At 43.5% G+C, this 17,124-nt stretch overlaps 1 protein-coding gene across 6 annotated transcripts in view; it reads left to right on the top strand.

Moving 5' to 3' along the window:
* IL1RAPL2 (interleukin 1 receptor accessory protein like 2) overlaps positions 1-17,124 on the top strand; it is a 333,350-nt gene that overhangs the window by 300,445 nt on the left and 15,781 nt on the right. For all 6 annotated transcript variants that reach the window (XM_052673214.1, XM_052673211.1, XM_052673210.1 and 3 more), the window contains 3 exons: positions 8,985-9,114; positions 10,077-10,222; positions 15,872-16,015. In XM_052673214.1, the coding sequence (XP_052529174.1) occupies positions 8,985-9,114; positions 10,077-10,222; positions 15,872-16,015 (420 nt within the window). The remainder of the gene's footprint in view (positions 1-8,984; positions 9,115-10,076; positions 10,223-15,871; positions 16,016-17,124) is intronic.

The following is a 17,124-nucleotide window of genomic DNA, read 5'->3' as shown; positions in this document are numbered from 1 at the left end:
ATCTACATTGCAGGCAAATAACTGACAAGCAAAAATCCTCGGCTATCATTTATACCTGAGCTCTCAATGACCAAGACCTTCTAAAGCTGCCCTTAGGACAGTTTTGAAAAGGAGATAAAGGATTTTAGATGGTTCAGGTGAGCTTTGGGGAGCTGGGGAGCTGTTTGTGGACGTCTTTCTGAGAGAAGATTGCTCTAGGAGATTTTTTTGCCTTGATTGATTTGGGTTTTTTTCGCTTTGTTTTCCTAAAGGCTCGAGGAACATCTGATAAATTTATATCGGCAGAATTTCAGCCCTGTGTATGCTTTAGTTTTGTTTTGCTCTTTCTGTGAGAGCCATACTCAAGCCTACACGCAGCCCTTGCACTGGGTCATGCTTGTGGTGTTTAAATTAGGAATGGTTGTGGCTGTATGGAATGACAGCAAATGTGCTGACTTGTGTTTCTGGCAACAAGCTGTCTAGAGATTGAGTTGGGTTTGTTTCATGTTTGGGGTTTTGCTACTTGCTGTTAGTCAGTGCTGTTTTTATGCTGCTTTTTATATATGCCATTTGCTTACTTGAGCGAGGCAGAAGAGCACAAACATCTGGTGGCTGTGCGTTCTGTGATGTCTCAGGGCATAAGAAATAAGAACAGGGTACCAAAGCAGGTTAGAATTAAGATCGTAAATTGCAGGGGACAAAACGAGACCTAAAGAGCTTTTGCACGTTTCCTGCCAGAGTTTTTCCTTGGCTATTTCTTCTCACTGAAGACTTTACCTTAGAGAAAGAGCTTTTATTTGAGTGAACAGCCAATTGTATGCCACGTATTGCCATTTATTTTTTCCTATATATCAGTACAGCTGACAGAGAATATCATTTTAGTGGCTAGTGTATGCTGTTCATAACAGGGGAGGGGGAGAAGCACTGGACTGTTTCTTCATACAAACTCAGAGAATAATGGACAAGGGAAGAGCCACTGATGTCACTTCAGTAAGCCCTGTGACACAGTCCCCCATAACATCCTTCTCTCCATATTGGAAAGATGTGGATTTGGTGGGTGAACTGTTCGATGGGTGATGAACTGGTTGTGAGATCGTTCCCAAGAGTGGAGGTCAGTGGCTCAATGTCTGGGTGCAGATCAGGGGTCAGTGCTGGGACCAGTGCTCTCTAACATCTTTGTCAGTGACATCAGCAGTGAAAATGAATGCACTCAGCAGTTTGCAGATGGCGCCAAGCTCTGGGGTAAGGTCAAGCAGGGCGAGGAGGGGATCTGCCCTTCTGCTCCGTGCTGTGAGACCTCACCTGGAGCGCTGCGTCCAGAGGAGGGCACAAAAACGATGTGAGGGATGGAACACCTCCCTGCGAGGACAGGCTGAGAGCTGGGCTGTGCAGCACGGGGAAGGAAGGCTGTGGGGAGAGCTGAGAGCGGCCTGTGGGTATCTAGGGGGGCTGTGAGATGGAAGGGAACAGATTATTGAGCAGGGTCTGCTGTGACAGGACCAGGGGAAATGGTTTTGAGCTAAAAGAGGGGAGATCTGGACTGAACATAAGAAAAAGTTCTTCATGGTTAAGCACTGATACAGGTTGCCCAGAGGTGGTGGTGATGCCCTGTCCCTGGAGACACCCAAGGTCAGGCTGGACGGGGGCTCTGAGCACCTGGTGGAGCTGTGGGTGTCCCTGCTTATTGCAGGGAGTTGCACCAGATGGCTTTTAAGGATCCCTTTCAACTCAAATGATGCTACAATTCTTTACAAATGTTTTTAAATTCTGGTAAACTGATTTGAAATGTCTGGAGGCTAGGTAGATTTGATTTCACAATAAATTTCTCTAATTAAGTCAATTATTATCACTGCACAAAGCAGGTTTCTTTCTGTATTAATTTTATTTAAAATGCTTTCAGTTCATTAATTTCTAGCTGATCTTTAATTATGCAAATGTTTGTAAGGGTCACTTTCAGTCATAAATTTCCTGGCTGTTGAAATAGAGCTTTGAAACACCACAGGATTTTCTGGTTTGTTTTGATCTTTTGTTGTGTGGGGGTTTTTTTGGTTTGTTTTTGTTTTTGTTTTTTTGTCAGATCAATTAATTTGTTTTGAATGTACGTTACATTCATTTGATTCAGTAATGCTCAAGATAGCCACTGGCTTCCACGAGCATGGTATCTAAAAAGGATGACCTTTTAGCACACAGCTAGGCTTGTATTCTGTAGAATAACCTAGTGAAAGAGGAGGTAGAATAAGCCCAGGTATAGTAATTAGCACAGACTTTATAAATCTTACTGTCTTGAAAAAGGCATCCCAGCTGGGTCATGGATGAGGCACAGCAGCATCCTCTTCTGTGTGGAGCCAGCTGGGCAGCGCGGGATGATGAAGCAAAAAAAGAATTCAGACCTTGAACAGGCCAGTGGAGCTCCGAGCTGCTCATCTAATCATAGAGCTTCTGGGTAGGCATAAGACTGTGGATGGAGCAACCAGCAAGGACAATTGAAAATATGTTTTTAATTGTGTTACTCATTCTCGTGAATGGGACTGCAGTCATACTTCAGGGGTTGTGAGTTTAAATGGTACGTGGAGGTGCTCTATTGGGACGTGCAGACCAGCTCTGAACCGTGGAAGATGGGCTTCTTTGTAAGTGCTGGTCTGTCAGAACATCCAGAAACAGAATTTGAATACTGAATTAGGGCAGTCTTGTTCCCTCGTTTCCAGAGTCTGCAGCTTATCTCCAAACTTTGCGATATCAGCATTCATTGCTTACCATGTCAGTTGAGGATAAGTGGACAAGCAGCAGTTTTTTGATCAAACACAATAGTGAACCATGGCAGACGTATCCCATGAGATGCCACAGAGGCATGCCATTGGCTTCCACCCATCTTTTGGAATGGTGAAGAGGATGTCCTTGCAAAGGACTGGGAGAAAATAGAAGTTCTCTGCAAAGCAAATAGAAGCCACCACACACAGAGAGATTATTTTTCATGAGTCAAGGTCTGTGGTGCCCCAGGCATTTGTTTTGTGGATAAATTGCAGGCAGAAGCTCTGTCTCCCATATCTTCTTGTTCAGGGCATCCTTCTGAAGGAAAAGGAAATGTGTTCTTTATTTGTGGTTGTATACAACCCAGGCTGCCTTACCAGAGGAATTTAAATCACTCTGCTGCTCTTTGGCCAGTTTCTAGCACTTGTAAAACACATTAGAGCAATAATGTTCTTGTCAGTGACATGGTGATTTGCCTTACAAGCCTCACAGCCTGGAGAGTCAGAGTCGATCCTGCTGACAGCCTGCAGAGTGCACTCACAGAGCTGTGATAAGCGGCCTGACTTCCTCGCCCTCTGCCTCAGCAAAGTGAGGGAACAAAGCCAGCAAAGAGCCTGTGTTCCATCTGTTTGTGCAGGGTGGGGAGCTAAGGCAGCTGCTTTGCAGACACCTCTGTAGTTCTTGTAGGGAAAAAGACACAGCAGCGGTAGCAGAGGACCTGCACAGTGCATATGCTTTGATGGCAGAGGCTTGGAGCGATGGGATAAGTTTTTCTGTGGCAACAGTGTGGTTGTCTTCCTTTCTGTGTGTGTACATCATCCAACACTGCTGCAGGTAATGTTGGACCAAAGCAGTGATACATTGGTCTACCGTGGTGGAGCTGGTGATGGAAATCCAGCTAGCTCTGTGGGCAGCAATGCTGTTGCTTGGTTCAAGAGGAGGGTCCCTGTCTGCCACTTTCTGTGTCCCGGAGGTGGGGCCTGGGACTCTGCCAGCACCTCTGCCCCTCGGCCCAGCAGTGAAATCCAGCTCAGCCATCTGATTTCTCCCAGAGGATTAACACACCTTTCTGTGGTTATCACCCTATAGCCTACACCCTACACCCTATCACCCTATCACCCTTTCTAACCTGCTCTACTTGCTTCATGTTAAAGCAGCCCTGAAGGGCAGTGCTGGGCACAGGCTCTCTCCTTTTGAGAGTAATTGTGCAGTGCTCCAACAGTCAGTATTTAATTTCGACAATCGGAATTGTGAGAGAAGAGGCTGCAGTGATGTCACCTCTGGCTTTCATTTCTGTCGTTGCTTCTTTCTGTTTCTCAGAGGAGTGGCAGCTGTTTGGGGCTGTGATTGATGAACAGCCTCCCACTGCTGTGGGTGCTGAAGCGCAGATCAGGATTGTTGTGAGTGGTGCTGTGTCTGATGCAGAACCACAAAAGGATTGGAAGAAAACCCAAACCTTTCATGCTGTAGTGAAAAGCCAAAGAAGGATTCACAAATGGCTTTTGCTGTTAGATGGGGTGATTTGTGCTGGGAGCGAAAGCCTGATGTGTTGCAAGAATGGAGCAGCAGCAGAATGTGTACATCAGAGTGTGTGAACTGCCCTGCAACCCTGACTGGATGCTGGCATATTAGCAAAAATAAATGAAAAGATAAATACACTGTCTTGTGGGGAAAAAAAATCACTGAAAGTTTGTCATGGTCTGTGAGCAGCTTTTGTTTTCTGTGCTGGTCAGTCATCTAGCCTTGGCATTTAAGTTTTTAGAGGGCTGAAGAACTTTTAGGTATTTTAAGCTTCATTTCTCTGATGCTTGGAGCATGACTTGTTTCAGAAAGCCTGGGCTGCAGTATTTGTCATTCTCTTTCAAAGCATGTCAGACCTGCAGTAAGCACACCCAGAATCATGCCTGGCTAAATTATTTTGCAGATTCCTTTTCCATCCTTAACCTGAACCCCTGCCCCCACCAGGCAGCTGTTTTGCCTGAATAATTGCATTTCTGCAGAATTCTCTTTTTCAGAGGGGAAAAAGAAAGAAAAAAAAAAAAAAAAAAAGCGTGTAGCAGAGTTCCACAGATTGTGAAAATGATCAGGTGAAAAATACACAACAAGATTCAGCAGTGTAAGTAATTCTCATTGCCAGCAGTTGTGTGTTGTCAGCTGGGAGCTTGCAACAAGTCTGCATGATGGGCAGAGGAGGGAACAAAGGCTTAGCAGAGTGCTGGAACCTGCGGCTTTCTGTCGCAAGGTGACCCAGCAAAGCACGAGAGCCCGTGCTGTCTGTGAGCAGCAGACTTTTCCGATTCCTCCCCTTGTTTCTTAAAACATTCTTTCAGTGTTGATTCATTAGAAACCTCTCCAGTCATTTTCTCTTTCTCAGCAATTTCTTTTATTAATTGAAATTGCAGCTGAAATGTCAATCTGACTTAAACAGAAACAGTTTATAAGTGGAAAACTTTCAGGATACTAGTCATTCTAGGAACTCTGGTGTGGTTAATTAAGTGATGCCAGGGGGAATTCTACTTTAATAAGAATAGTCAGTAGTGGAGCTCTTCAGTGGTACAGAATGTTGTCCGGAAGCATTGGGCCTTGCATGCAGTGCTGTTGGAGTTGCAGGTTGCCTGCCCATTCTTCTTGCCTCTAGCTGTGCCCCTCTGTTCTGGGAGCCAAAATCAGGACCTGTAACAAGCACTTTCTGGGCTCAGTGTTTCTCTCTATATTCTACAATTAAGAAAGGGAGAATTTGGCTGCAGTGTTAGAATTCCACTTCTTGGGCTGTGGTGCAGTGAGGCACACCCTGTCCTCTTCTAGATGGGAATTGCATGGAATTCCCAGAAAAACACTAAAAACAGGTTGCTGCTGTCACCAGCTGTATCTTAGTGAGGCCAGAGAGGGACATGCCCCTAGCTGTCCTTACAGGAACTTGTCTGAGGAGGTACAGAGCTGCTGCAAGGAGGAGCCCATGTTGTGTTTCCTGACTTTGTCCTGCTGGCTACTTGTGGATGCAGAGAAGAATGACAGAGCTGCAATCCATACTCTGCTTCAGAAGCTGCAGAAGAGTGGGATGTCCCTGTCTGCCTGGGGATGAGAGGAGTGGTGTGGGAAAGCTGGGATTTGGGTGGGACCTGGACAGGTCATCAGACCTCCAGCTCCTTCCATCTCAGGACAGATCAGCTGGACCCAGATGATGTGTGTCATGCTGCCATTGAGAGGGAAGTAACTTGTTTCTATGAGGCAGCCGCTTCCACCTTCTTCTGCCAAGTGATGGCTGTTCTGATAGGATGGGATGGGATCACAGAATCACAGAATGGCTTGGGTTGGAAGGGACCTCAACAATCATCAAGATCCAATGTCCCACCCAGGCAGGGCCACCACCCTCCAGATCTGGTCCTAGACCAGGCTGCCCAGGTGATCACAGAATGGCCTGGGTTGGAAGGGACCTCAAGGATCATGAAGCTCCAACCCCCATGGTGGCCACAGGCAGGGCCACCAACCTCCACATTCAATACCAGCCCAGGCTGCCCAGGGCCCCATCCAGTCTGGATCTTGAATACTTCCAGGGATGGGGCATCCACAACCTTTCTAGGCAGTCTGTTCTAGCACCTCACCACTCTTTCTGTGAAGTGCTTCCCCCTGACATCCAATCTAAACCTTCCCTCCAAGGGATGGGATGGGATGGCTTGGGATGGCATGGGATGGCATGGGATGGGGAGATTTAGGTGTGACCAGTCCCAGGCTCAGAGTTGAACATACTAATTCCCTCTAACAAAGGTTGCCATTGGCCATGTCAGTTTATTTTAAGGGCTTTCCCTGGCAGCAGAGCTGGGAAACAAATCCACCTGAGCACATTCAGAGCACAGAGGCTGTCACAGGAAGGGCTACTGGCCCCTCCTACTGGGTTTATTATGGGAGCTGTGTACCAACAGATGTTCTAGTCATTTTTGCAATTTGTATAGAACACTTTTTGTTTCAGAACTGGCATATTACCTCAGGATATTTGCTCTGCGAGTATAGAAGTTTTAGGTTCACCTTGGAATATTTCCATTTCCTCAGGGCTTTGCGGTGCTTTTTTTAAAGTGAAAAAACTGCTGGTTTGAGAAGAAGCACACCCTGTGATATATCTTGCCTGTAACGCTTCGTGCCCGTCACAGTGTGCCAAATAAAGGGCATATGCCATCAATGCTGATAGGCCACGTCTAGCCTTTCTTCCTTTTTCACACTGCTAAAATCGTCTTTTTCCATTAAAATCAAGCATGGACAGAGCAGCTCCATGCTGGGAATCGTTAAGCGGTGTTTAAATAGACACTTATCACACCTGGGAGGCAGGAGGCACCAGGCTCACACCTGGCACTGAGCGTGCTGGGAGGCACGTGGGGCTCCAGCTCTCCACGCCTGCTGGGGCAGGCAGTGCTGGGCAGTGGGCTGGGAGCAGAAGGCAGGCGGCTCCCGGCTTGGCCTGCGGTGCAACGAGAGACAGGCCTGGAGCCGTCTGATGCATCACTCACTGGTGGAGTCTGAAGCTTCCTAGAGACGACGATCGGTGCCCTGGGATGCACAGATTGCTGTGGATATCCACTGCTCCTCATCTTCTGGATGTTCGAGCTGGCTGTGCGTAATCTGTAAGCGTCAGCACGTGCTCAGTGGCCAGCTGTGGGACCCGAGATCATAGAGAATGCCAGGATAATGAAAGATTCTGTGGAACGTCTTCAGGATAAACATACTGATTTTCTTTCCATTTTTGTCTTTTGGTAGTTGAGAAACGCAGACACAAGTACAGCCCTTAAACTTTTTCTTGCCGTGTCCTGATGTTTCAAAAGGACTTGTAATTTTGGCTCTTGGAAACAATGTGAAGGCATCTGATTTTCAGTGGCTGGGAATGCTGCTCTTCCTGAATAATCAGGCTCTTTTGACGCATCTTAAATTGGGCACTGGAGTAATGGATAGGCAGATACAAGAAGTTGACTTAGCACAGCTCCGTGGGGGTTTAGGCAAAGATGCTTAAACACACAGCTCTGATATGCTCTGATATGCACGCAGCCAGTTATCATTGCTGAGCAGACAAGAGGCCCTGATTAAGGCACAGAAAGTCTGGCATATGAGACCATTAGCCCATGTTCAGCCAAGTGATGCGCTCCAGATGGGCAGCCCTCTTTGGAAAGTGTAAGTCTGTTCTTCTTTGAGTGTCAGAAGAGTCTCCTGCTGGCACTAAGAATGAGTGGCATGATAAAACATTCCTTCTAGCTACAGTAAAATGCATTACTTGGATTTTCCCCATTTGATACGAGTCCTGGGAGGTTCAACAGTAGTCTCCATTGACATGAGATGAAGCCTGTGCTCCCATGTAGGGTGGTGACACTACAGCTGCTTTTGTGACCCAAACTACCTATGCTGGGTAAAAAGAAAAAGTGGATGCAGAAGCAGCTGTATTTGCACGCTAGGAAATGGGGTGGTTGTCTTGAATTTCCTGGCTTATTTTTTTTCCTTTGTCTTCCTCAGGCAGACAACCATCTGTCCTGGCATAAACACTGCAGTCTTTGACTAGCTAGTACAGCTAAAGCCATAGCCAGACAGAAAGCCATGTAAATGTTGAATTCTTGGAAAGAAAAGGAAAATGATTAATTTCCAAGTGTTATTTTCTTCCTTTTGAAAGTGTTCTTGAAGAGCTGAAAGGGAGAGTTCTTTCCTGCATTACTTTGCCAAAAGCCTGTTGAAGTGTTGTTGGTGCTTACTGGCACATATCACCTGGGGATGTTTAAAAGCCCTCTGAGCAGCTTTCCAAGCCTTCATTAACATTTGATTTCTATCCAAGCGAGGAAAAAATTACCACTGTCCTTTCTTTGCAGGTGGGTAGGCAGCAGTGAGCAGCTTTGGTGATTTACCTGCCTTTTAGGGCACGCTCTCCAGTCCTTGTAGGAATTCCAGGAGTCTGACAAACCATCTTTACAAAGTCATCTTTTTCTTTTCTTTCTTTTCCTTAATAACCAATTTGACAAGTCTGTACATTGTCACAATTTCCATACCCTCTCATTGCTCGCATAGTATCTTTCTGGGAAAAATGAAATGAAGCATAACCTCAAAGTTTCCTTTCACAGCAATTTCCTCCTAGCTGCAAATCCACATTGGTGTTTTTCCTCCATTTTATAGTTGCACACTTTCCCCCCCCCCCCCCACAGTTTTAGGTGGAGAGATTCATCAAGTGCTGGGTTTTCTCACACAGCAGCTGTGTCAATGCCTCTAACCATCTCTCTTCTTGTGGTCCTCAGGCAACCCACTGACTGTGGCCTGCAAAGCTTTCTTTGGGTTCAGTGGTGAATCTGGCCCCATGATCTACTGGATGAAAGGGGAAAAATTCATAGAAGAATTAGAAGGTCACATTAGAGAAGGTGAAATCAGGTACTTTTTGGAGTGCTTAGTTTTAGAAATGTGGTACGTCCCAAAAGCCTGTTTGTGGTTTGTTTTCAGAACACATTTGTAATTGGAATTGGAAACAGTTCTGCATCTAAAGACTGATAAATGACTTGGAGGCAGGGCAGCATGAGATACACTCTCTCCAGCAAATAAACTTTTAAGACAAAAGAGCTACTTAGGTGCCCGAAAATCTGTCACCACGTTCCCCTGGCAGTAGCTGAAACATCTCTTGTTAAAAACCCAAAACAACTTTGGCTTATCATAGAGAATTTTGGTGTCTGTTGCTGTTAATGTAAAGTGTGAAGGTCTCCAGAAGAGGCAATTTCCATCCAGCACAAGCAGCATGCTGATTAATTACCTGTTTTCCCTTGTGCCTCCCACCTGTCTCTGGAGAAGAGATTTCATTTTGGTAAATAGAATAAAACTAAATTAAATTAAATAAAAACGAAATAGTTGTATCTGTAAAGCCACGTCAGACTGCCAGCAGAGCTATGTGCAAGGTTGAGTTCACAGGCCTCGGACTGTGAGGGCATCGTGCATGCTATGTTTATCGCCTGCTGTATTTTGCAGCAGAATACTAACAGGATCAAATAAACCTGGCAGACTACACATGACGTTACATTTCCTTGTTCAAAGGGCCAGTCACTTTCTTGAGCAACTGATAAGAAACCTTTCACAAAAAGAAGGGCATTTTATTTTTAGACTTATGGCGTCACCGAGAAAAACTTGCATTTATGTTGCATTATTTGTCACGTTCATGTTAGAACAATGACATGAAAAGGCTGTACCTCTGGCCTCACTACAACTTTCTTTTTCCTTTGTTGAGATTTTGTTTGTTCATTCTGTCTTTTCGAGTTCTTGTTCTTGATACTGTCACCTTTAAAAGTTAGGATCTGCACCAAAAAAACAAAGAGGAAAATTCCAGAAGGTTGCATCTTTCCTTTCAGACTCCTCAGAGAACATCTTGGAGAAAAAGAAGTTGAATTGACATTGATCTTTGATGCTGTCGAGGAGGCAGATCTGGCTAACTATACATGTCATGTGGAAAACAGAAACGGACGGAAACATGCCAGCATCCTTCTGCGCAAGAAAGGTAATGCCCTTAATTTTATTAGCCATGCTCCCTCTTGCCTCTGCAGCCATGGGTGAGCCAGCAGCGGAGGTCCTGCTAATCTGGCTGAGTCAAGCTGAGCTCTGTGCTTGCTGGAGCTGAAGTATGGTTGTGTTATGGCTTCAGTTTACTATTTATGGGGGAAAAAGTCACAAACTACCACTAGCGAATCAGCCTCACGGTTGATGCACTTGCCTGGGACACAGCGACCTGTAAAGCCCTACAAAATTCAGTGCATGTGTTTTGGGCAAACAATTCATGAAACTGACCGAGAGTAGACAGATTAGACTAGAGGTAAGAGTGTTAAAGACATAGTTAAAATGTGCATTTGTTAGATTAGGTACCTCAAAACAAGGCCAGATGTTGTCATACTTTTCCACTTCCTAGCTGTGTTTAAACTGAAATCTTTAAATATTGCCACACATTTTGATTCCTAAATGCAAAGAGGAATGAAGACTTTGCAGTGGGAGCTATAGATGGATGGAGAATCATTACTTCTTTTCATGTTACCTGTCCTGAGATTGTGCCTAGAACTGGGACTACTACTGACAATTTGTCTGTAGAATAGGAACCCTTTGAGTTTGAATGCTCCAAACTACAAGGTGCTACTATTCTCTTCCATTTGTAGTCATTATTATAAGGCATGCAACAGTATCCCATTACAGTTCTTACCTGCTTAGTTCAGTTACCTCCTCTAACTGTTAGTACAGTGATATTTGAACTTGTTTGTGGTCTCTTTAAGGCAGAGTGAGTACAAAAGCTGTTGAGAGAGCAAGGAAATGTTGCATGTTAGTGCAGTTAAAAAAAGCAGTGCTCTCCATCATCACCCTAGCAGGGATATCTGCACAGATATCCCCTTTTCAAGAAGGTTTAAATAGACCATTGTTATGTGAGCATGCTGCAGGCTGAACTTAGGGTTAGAGGCCACCATGTCACTAATGAACTAAGAGCAGGTGACAGAACAGGAAGACCAGCCAAGGTATCTGTAAGTGGGGTTGTGACCAGGTCCACCAGCACCTTGTTCCAGAAGACAACCCTAGCCACTAGGTTCACCTAGAGCCGTGCTGAATGCTAACTGCTGTGCTTCATGGCCATAATTTATGCCTTCAGATAATTTGTATAAAATCAACAGTGAGGGAGAAGTGGTATAGCTTCAAAAAAGGTCTAGTGGGAAGAAGAAATGTTGGAGTCACTGTCCCATTTTTACTATTCTTTCCTGTGACCCACAGGTTGTACGTATGAAAGTACATTACTGAGTCCTGACAAAATTGGATCAATTCTGCTTAAACCGTTTCCTGTTCATGCAGGAGTTTATGCCCTCCCAGAAAGAAGAGTGTGACATAGAGTCATCAAATCATAGGGCTTGGAAGAGACCTCTGAAGCTCCCCTAGTCCAACCCTATATGAAAGCAGTCCCTTCCAGCAGTTGCCCAGAAAGCATGCAGGCAGGTTTTTAAGGTCTTCAGGGAAGGAGACTCCACTGCCTCTCACTGGCTGTGCTTTATGCTCAGGATAGAAACACATGAGCTGCAAAACCATTCTGAAAAACAGGGGCCCGCTGCTGTGATGCAGAACGCACACAAATGTTTATTCAACATCTCAATTGACGGAATGTCACAACTTTAATTAAGGAAGCTGGTCATCATGATGAAGGATTAGTCTCGTTAGTGCAGAAAGCGTTCTACCTTCCCATCCACTGAACCTAATAAATATACAACTGATATCTTTGTTGACACTGTTAAATGTTCAGCTGTGTTGCATATATTAGAATAACAAGCTGGGTTTATTTATAACAAGAAAATGCAGACATTTCAGACCTCTGCTGAAATTATGGAAGAAGCACTGCTGAATACTGAATTCGGAGGTGGACAGAATCACTTCTCAGCTGCTATTTCATTTCTCCATTCCCCTCAGGCATTTTAAGTGGTTTGTTTTGAAGCTATTAAAGTGTCATTTAAAATATCCCCAGTATTTTCACTTTGTGCTTTGACTACATATCCTGTTGTCACGGTTTTATTAAATTCTTACTAGCACTTGACCAAACTTTTCCCTTCTGCACCTTGATATAATACTTCTTATTCTAGCTTTCTCCTGCTTGGATTTGGTTGTAGAGCATTCATAAGCTAGGCAGCACTACATCATTACTCACCTGTGGCAAGAGTTAGGCCAGGACTGGTAGAAGGCTGTTTACCAGTACCCTGTATGTGTGTCAGAGGATCATGGATTCCTATTATAACGTGCCTCAGTTTTTCAGAAGCTGGGAACAACATTTGGGAACAACGAGAGAAGCACAGATCTCTTTCAGAGAAACACACCTCCCCCAAAGTCCAACCTGCTTGGGGCTGCCTTATCCCTGTTCAACAGGAGGTGCTTTAGCTCGGTTTTGTCTCCAGCTTGCCACAGTACTACAGGTTTTATCAGGTCTCAGGAGTGACTGCAGCACTTCAGGGGTACCCGAGATGGCATCGGTCGTGAGTACTGCTAAATGAGGGAGGTTGGAATTAAAAACAAAAAAAAAAACTAACTAAAAACAGAGATAAAAGCCAGAAAGTCAGATCCAAGTTAAAGCTCTGGAGTTCTTTGAGGAAGAAAAAGGAATTGCACAAATATTTAAGGTACAAATATTGAAGTCTTTTGCTAACTAGTGGGACAGACCTCACAAATGCTTTCTTAGAATGCAGGAGTGCCTTCTGTACAACATTAGTGTTTTGATAACCTTGCAGAGTCTATCACCACTTGAGATTTTCATTTTTGACTGAAAAAGGAACCAAATCCAGCTTCAGACCCCTAGACCTAACAGTGAAAAGGCAGAATTAGGCATGCTGCTGAGACCTGGATACCACTTTCTGTTATTACATTCTTCTTCACTGACTTCATTTGAGACACATTGTTCTTCACATTGAAGTAGCTCAAATATAAATTCACATATAAATTCTGGGCAGTCCTGGCTTTGTTTTTGTTTTTGTTTTTTTTCCCATGTTTGAATTACCTGCAGTAACAGTATACACTCACTTAATCCTTAGACGTGGAAATAGCTTGGGATTCCCTTCAAATTAATTTGAAAAGCATGTTTTCCTAATTGAAGTCACAATGCACTATAGAACAACTGTCTTGGAAAGAGAATAAGTTATCAGGAAATGCAGTGCAAAATCAAGCAGCACTCCTAGTGAAAGAAGCTGTGAATTTAGGTAAAAGTAAATATTACAGCTATGTTGGCTCAGCTTTTACTTTCCAGGAGACTGCGTTTGTTCAAGACATACAGGAACAATATTGATGTATTATTAAATGCTGAAGGACCTTCTGAAGTGTCTTGGTCTCAAGCCACTCATGAGGTGTAGTAAAGATTCAAATTATTTTAAAGATTATAATCCGCTGCATCATAGGCTGTGCCTCGGTCTTTCTGTATTATTTTATGTTAGAACCCACCTGAATATTATTATTCACTAGGTTTCAGTTGCTGTTAAAGCAAAAGTTCAGCTTCTATGACTTTCCTGGTATTGTGTTTACTCGACTGCCTTTCCCACCAATCTCAGTGAGGACAACTCAGGGGCAAAGAGTAAGAGCTGGAGTAGGCAAGAAAACTGAGCTTTTGGGGGTTTCCTCCATTACCTCTGCCTTGGAATGCAGATAAGGAGACCAAAAGGTAAGTTTGGAGCCTAGGAGAGGTAAAGGAGATGCAAAAGCAGATTGATTTGCGTTTTGAGTTGCAGGTTGTGTTTTTGCTCAGTATCCTGCCCTCGCCCTGGCAATTGTGTGCAAGTCTGAGCTGCACGTGATCTTCAGGACACAGCATGGCCAACAAGCCTAGCTCTTCTGGTGGTGTAGGCAGGCCACTGCCATGGATGGGCTGTTTATTCAGTTCTCTACCATGCAGCGGCTTCAAATGCTGTTGAAGCAAGCAAGTAAAACCAAAAGAAGTCTGACACTGTGCAGCATAAGGTGCTGAGGGATTTGTCAAGTGCTTTCCTACAGGCTTTCATTGTCCAGCAATTGGGATACAGCTGCAGTATGGATCAGAGAACACAACAGGCTTAGTATAGGGACTTTATTCTGCAAGGTAGCACAGATCAACTTCAGTTATCAGAACTGAATGGCCTTCAGCAATTTCTCTCCTTCCAACCTGGCAGTTTTGCCATCATCCCAATTTCCTGGTAGAAAAGTTTTAGTACAATAAGAAAGATTATTTTTTTTTTCACTGAAAAGTAATTTTAACCAACTCTTTTCTTCATTTGACCAGATTTATCCCCAAGCACATGCCAACTTTATTTTGCAGTGTAATAAAAGTCCCAGAAATTCCCTGTTCTCAGAGAGATTAAATAGCTATTGTAATAGGCTTCTTCCTTCTATTAGCTCAGGACTTCTCACCAGACATCAGAGATACTGCAGACTGGGAATAACTTGTCATCTGATGTTAATTATTGAAACACAAGGCATGGAAAGGCAAGACTAACCCCAAAAGATATCCAACTAATTTGCTTTCTATCTTGAAAATGACACGAATGACATACCAGTAATTTCTTCTGACGTGTGTTTTAGAAGCTTAAAGATCTCAAAAACTTTTTCCCTCCTGCATTTAGGATCATCCTATTGTATTTACAGCAGCATATCTTTGTACTGTGTTTATCACAGTGTATCTTCATGTCATCTTATCTGAACTGATACAGATTGCTGGGGGTAGCTGTTGTCAAATTTCTGTCCTTTGTCCTTTATGGTGATGTAATACGCCAAGAGGTGGCATGAGCAATATTGCATTCTGAGGATATTTCAGGCTAAGGTACAACACTGTTAAATCTAGCATCTTACGTCAGGTGAAGCACTGGAGTGCTACCCAAGGTTTTTTATCTTGCTCTGGCATTGGCTTGCTAAATGACATTGGACATGCTGCTTCGCTTTTCCATGCCTGTTTCCTCAGCTGTAAAAGATGGATAATTGCATTTCAATGAATTTGTGAAGTACTTTCAGATAGCCTGCTTGTGATGTTTCCTAACAAAAGTATCCCAGTCAGAAATCTGAGCTAGTGCTAGTTTCCACTACAGTATAATGTGTACTAAGCAATCATGTAAGACCTCTGTTAGTCACAGCTCAATCAAAGTGGCTCTTAGCAGCCTGATGTGTGCTTTCTGCTTCTCACATTGTTTTGGGCATTTTGGATGCTGATTCATCTACCAGTGACTCAGCTGAAGCTTTGGCTGAGCAACAGACATCAGCTCATCCACTGGCACCACAGCCATAAAGCTAAAGTTAATGTTATTTGGAGAGCTGGGGTCCCAAATGGGGTACAACATGCCTAGTAAGCCTATTCTCACATGCAGCATACAACATTTGATGCTCTCCTACAAAGTGGAAGTTTCAAACAAGTTCATTAAAGGTTGATTAATCCTCAGTATCAAATCACTGCCTAGTTCCCTTCTAGAATTATCACTATAGCCTCAAATGCATTCTGTCTGAAATTTCGGACAGACAGTAGAATGATGGAAGTTAAATAATGGGCTAAGAACAAAAATAAGACATCCTTAATGTTACAGTGGTTATAACAGGAAGTTGTGCAATTCCATGTGGAATTGTACAGTGGATTACAGCAATTAGAGCTTCGAAAGATCATAACCTTTCTGTCTTTTCTTGCTAATTTTAGATTTGATCTACAAAATAGAACTTGCTGGAGGATTGGGAGCCATCCTTCTTCTGCTTATTTTGCTTGTGACCATCTATAAGTGTTACAACATAGAGTTAATGCTGTTCTACAGACAAAACTTTGGAGGAGATGAAGCAGCAGACGGTAAGAAGTTGCTTATACATACAATGGAATATTTACAATGGAAATACTTGAGAGGTCCAAAGTGATGAAATTTCTAGTTTAAGTTCAAACTGCTAAGCACTCAACAGTGTAAATCTCTAACACTTTCTCGCTAAGCCTGCTTAAATCAATGAATCTGTTCACTGAAGTGTCACAGGTCTATTCCGTATGAAGAGGAATAGGAAGAATTCTTCAGGAGTGTATAATAGAGGTTTGAATGTCATTTTTGAACTGATCTCTCGGGAAAACTCTGTGTTTGCATGTCCCAGTGCCCAGCATCTCTTCTTTTGCTATCCATACTGTATGTTGACATAAATTCACCAGGTATCTTCCACTAAACTTTTCTGTTACACTGTTATCAGCCAACTACCTCTAGGAGTTAGTGAGTCAATTGTTATTGAGGTTAACTAGTTACCTCTGTTAATTGAGAATATGAAACATAATGCAAATACACAGCTGCATAGCTTGCCTGTAGAGTATGTTTAAGAATAGCAAGGGGTGTTTTGCACTTCCTCCCTCCATCCCCCGCTTCAGTAGGCATGTGGTTTCTTTAATGCTTAAAGCTAAAGCTGTTTTTCAAATTGAAGCTTTAATTCCTCTGAATGTAGAACATTCCCTGCTCCTATGAAGCTTGAATAAGCATTGGTGAACTCAGTCCAAGTGCTTTAAATCATATCATCATATTGTTAGTGTTTATAATGTGCACACTGATTGTATATTATGTATTAAAAATAGTACCTGCTGAAGATCCCAGGTGTAGTGATCAAATAAAGCTACTGCAGCACTTACAAGTCACGTAGGCAGTCTGTAATGGTATCTTCAGAAACAATAACATATTTGAAAGAGGAGCAGGAATCACATTACCCCCATTGTGCAAAAACAATGTGCGTTTGCACAGGCCTTTTGCTTTCTGCAGCCAGCATCACCACTATCAAAATAATGAAGCGTTCTGTTAAGCACTGGGTTGATAAGCCATGAAAAAGTTGGCTACAATGAAATCCATAGGAGTGTTGGAGGATGGGTGGAATGACATCCAACGGATTATAGAACGTGGTATGATAAATAGCAGGAACAGAGGTCAGGAAACTTCC

Source organism: Tympanuchus pallidicinctus, unplaced genomic scaffold (assembly GCF_026119805.1).
Source record: "Tympanuchus pallidicinctus isolate F22 unplaced genomic scaffold, pur_lepc_1.0 scaffold13, whole genome shotgun sequence".
NCBI lineage: Eukaryota > Metazoa > Chordata > Aves > Galliformes > Phasianidae > Tympanuchus > Tympanuchus pallidicinctus.
Note: the sequence above shows the minus strand (reverse complement) of the source record. Positions and strands in the feature narration are given on the sequence as shown.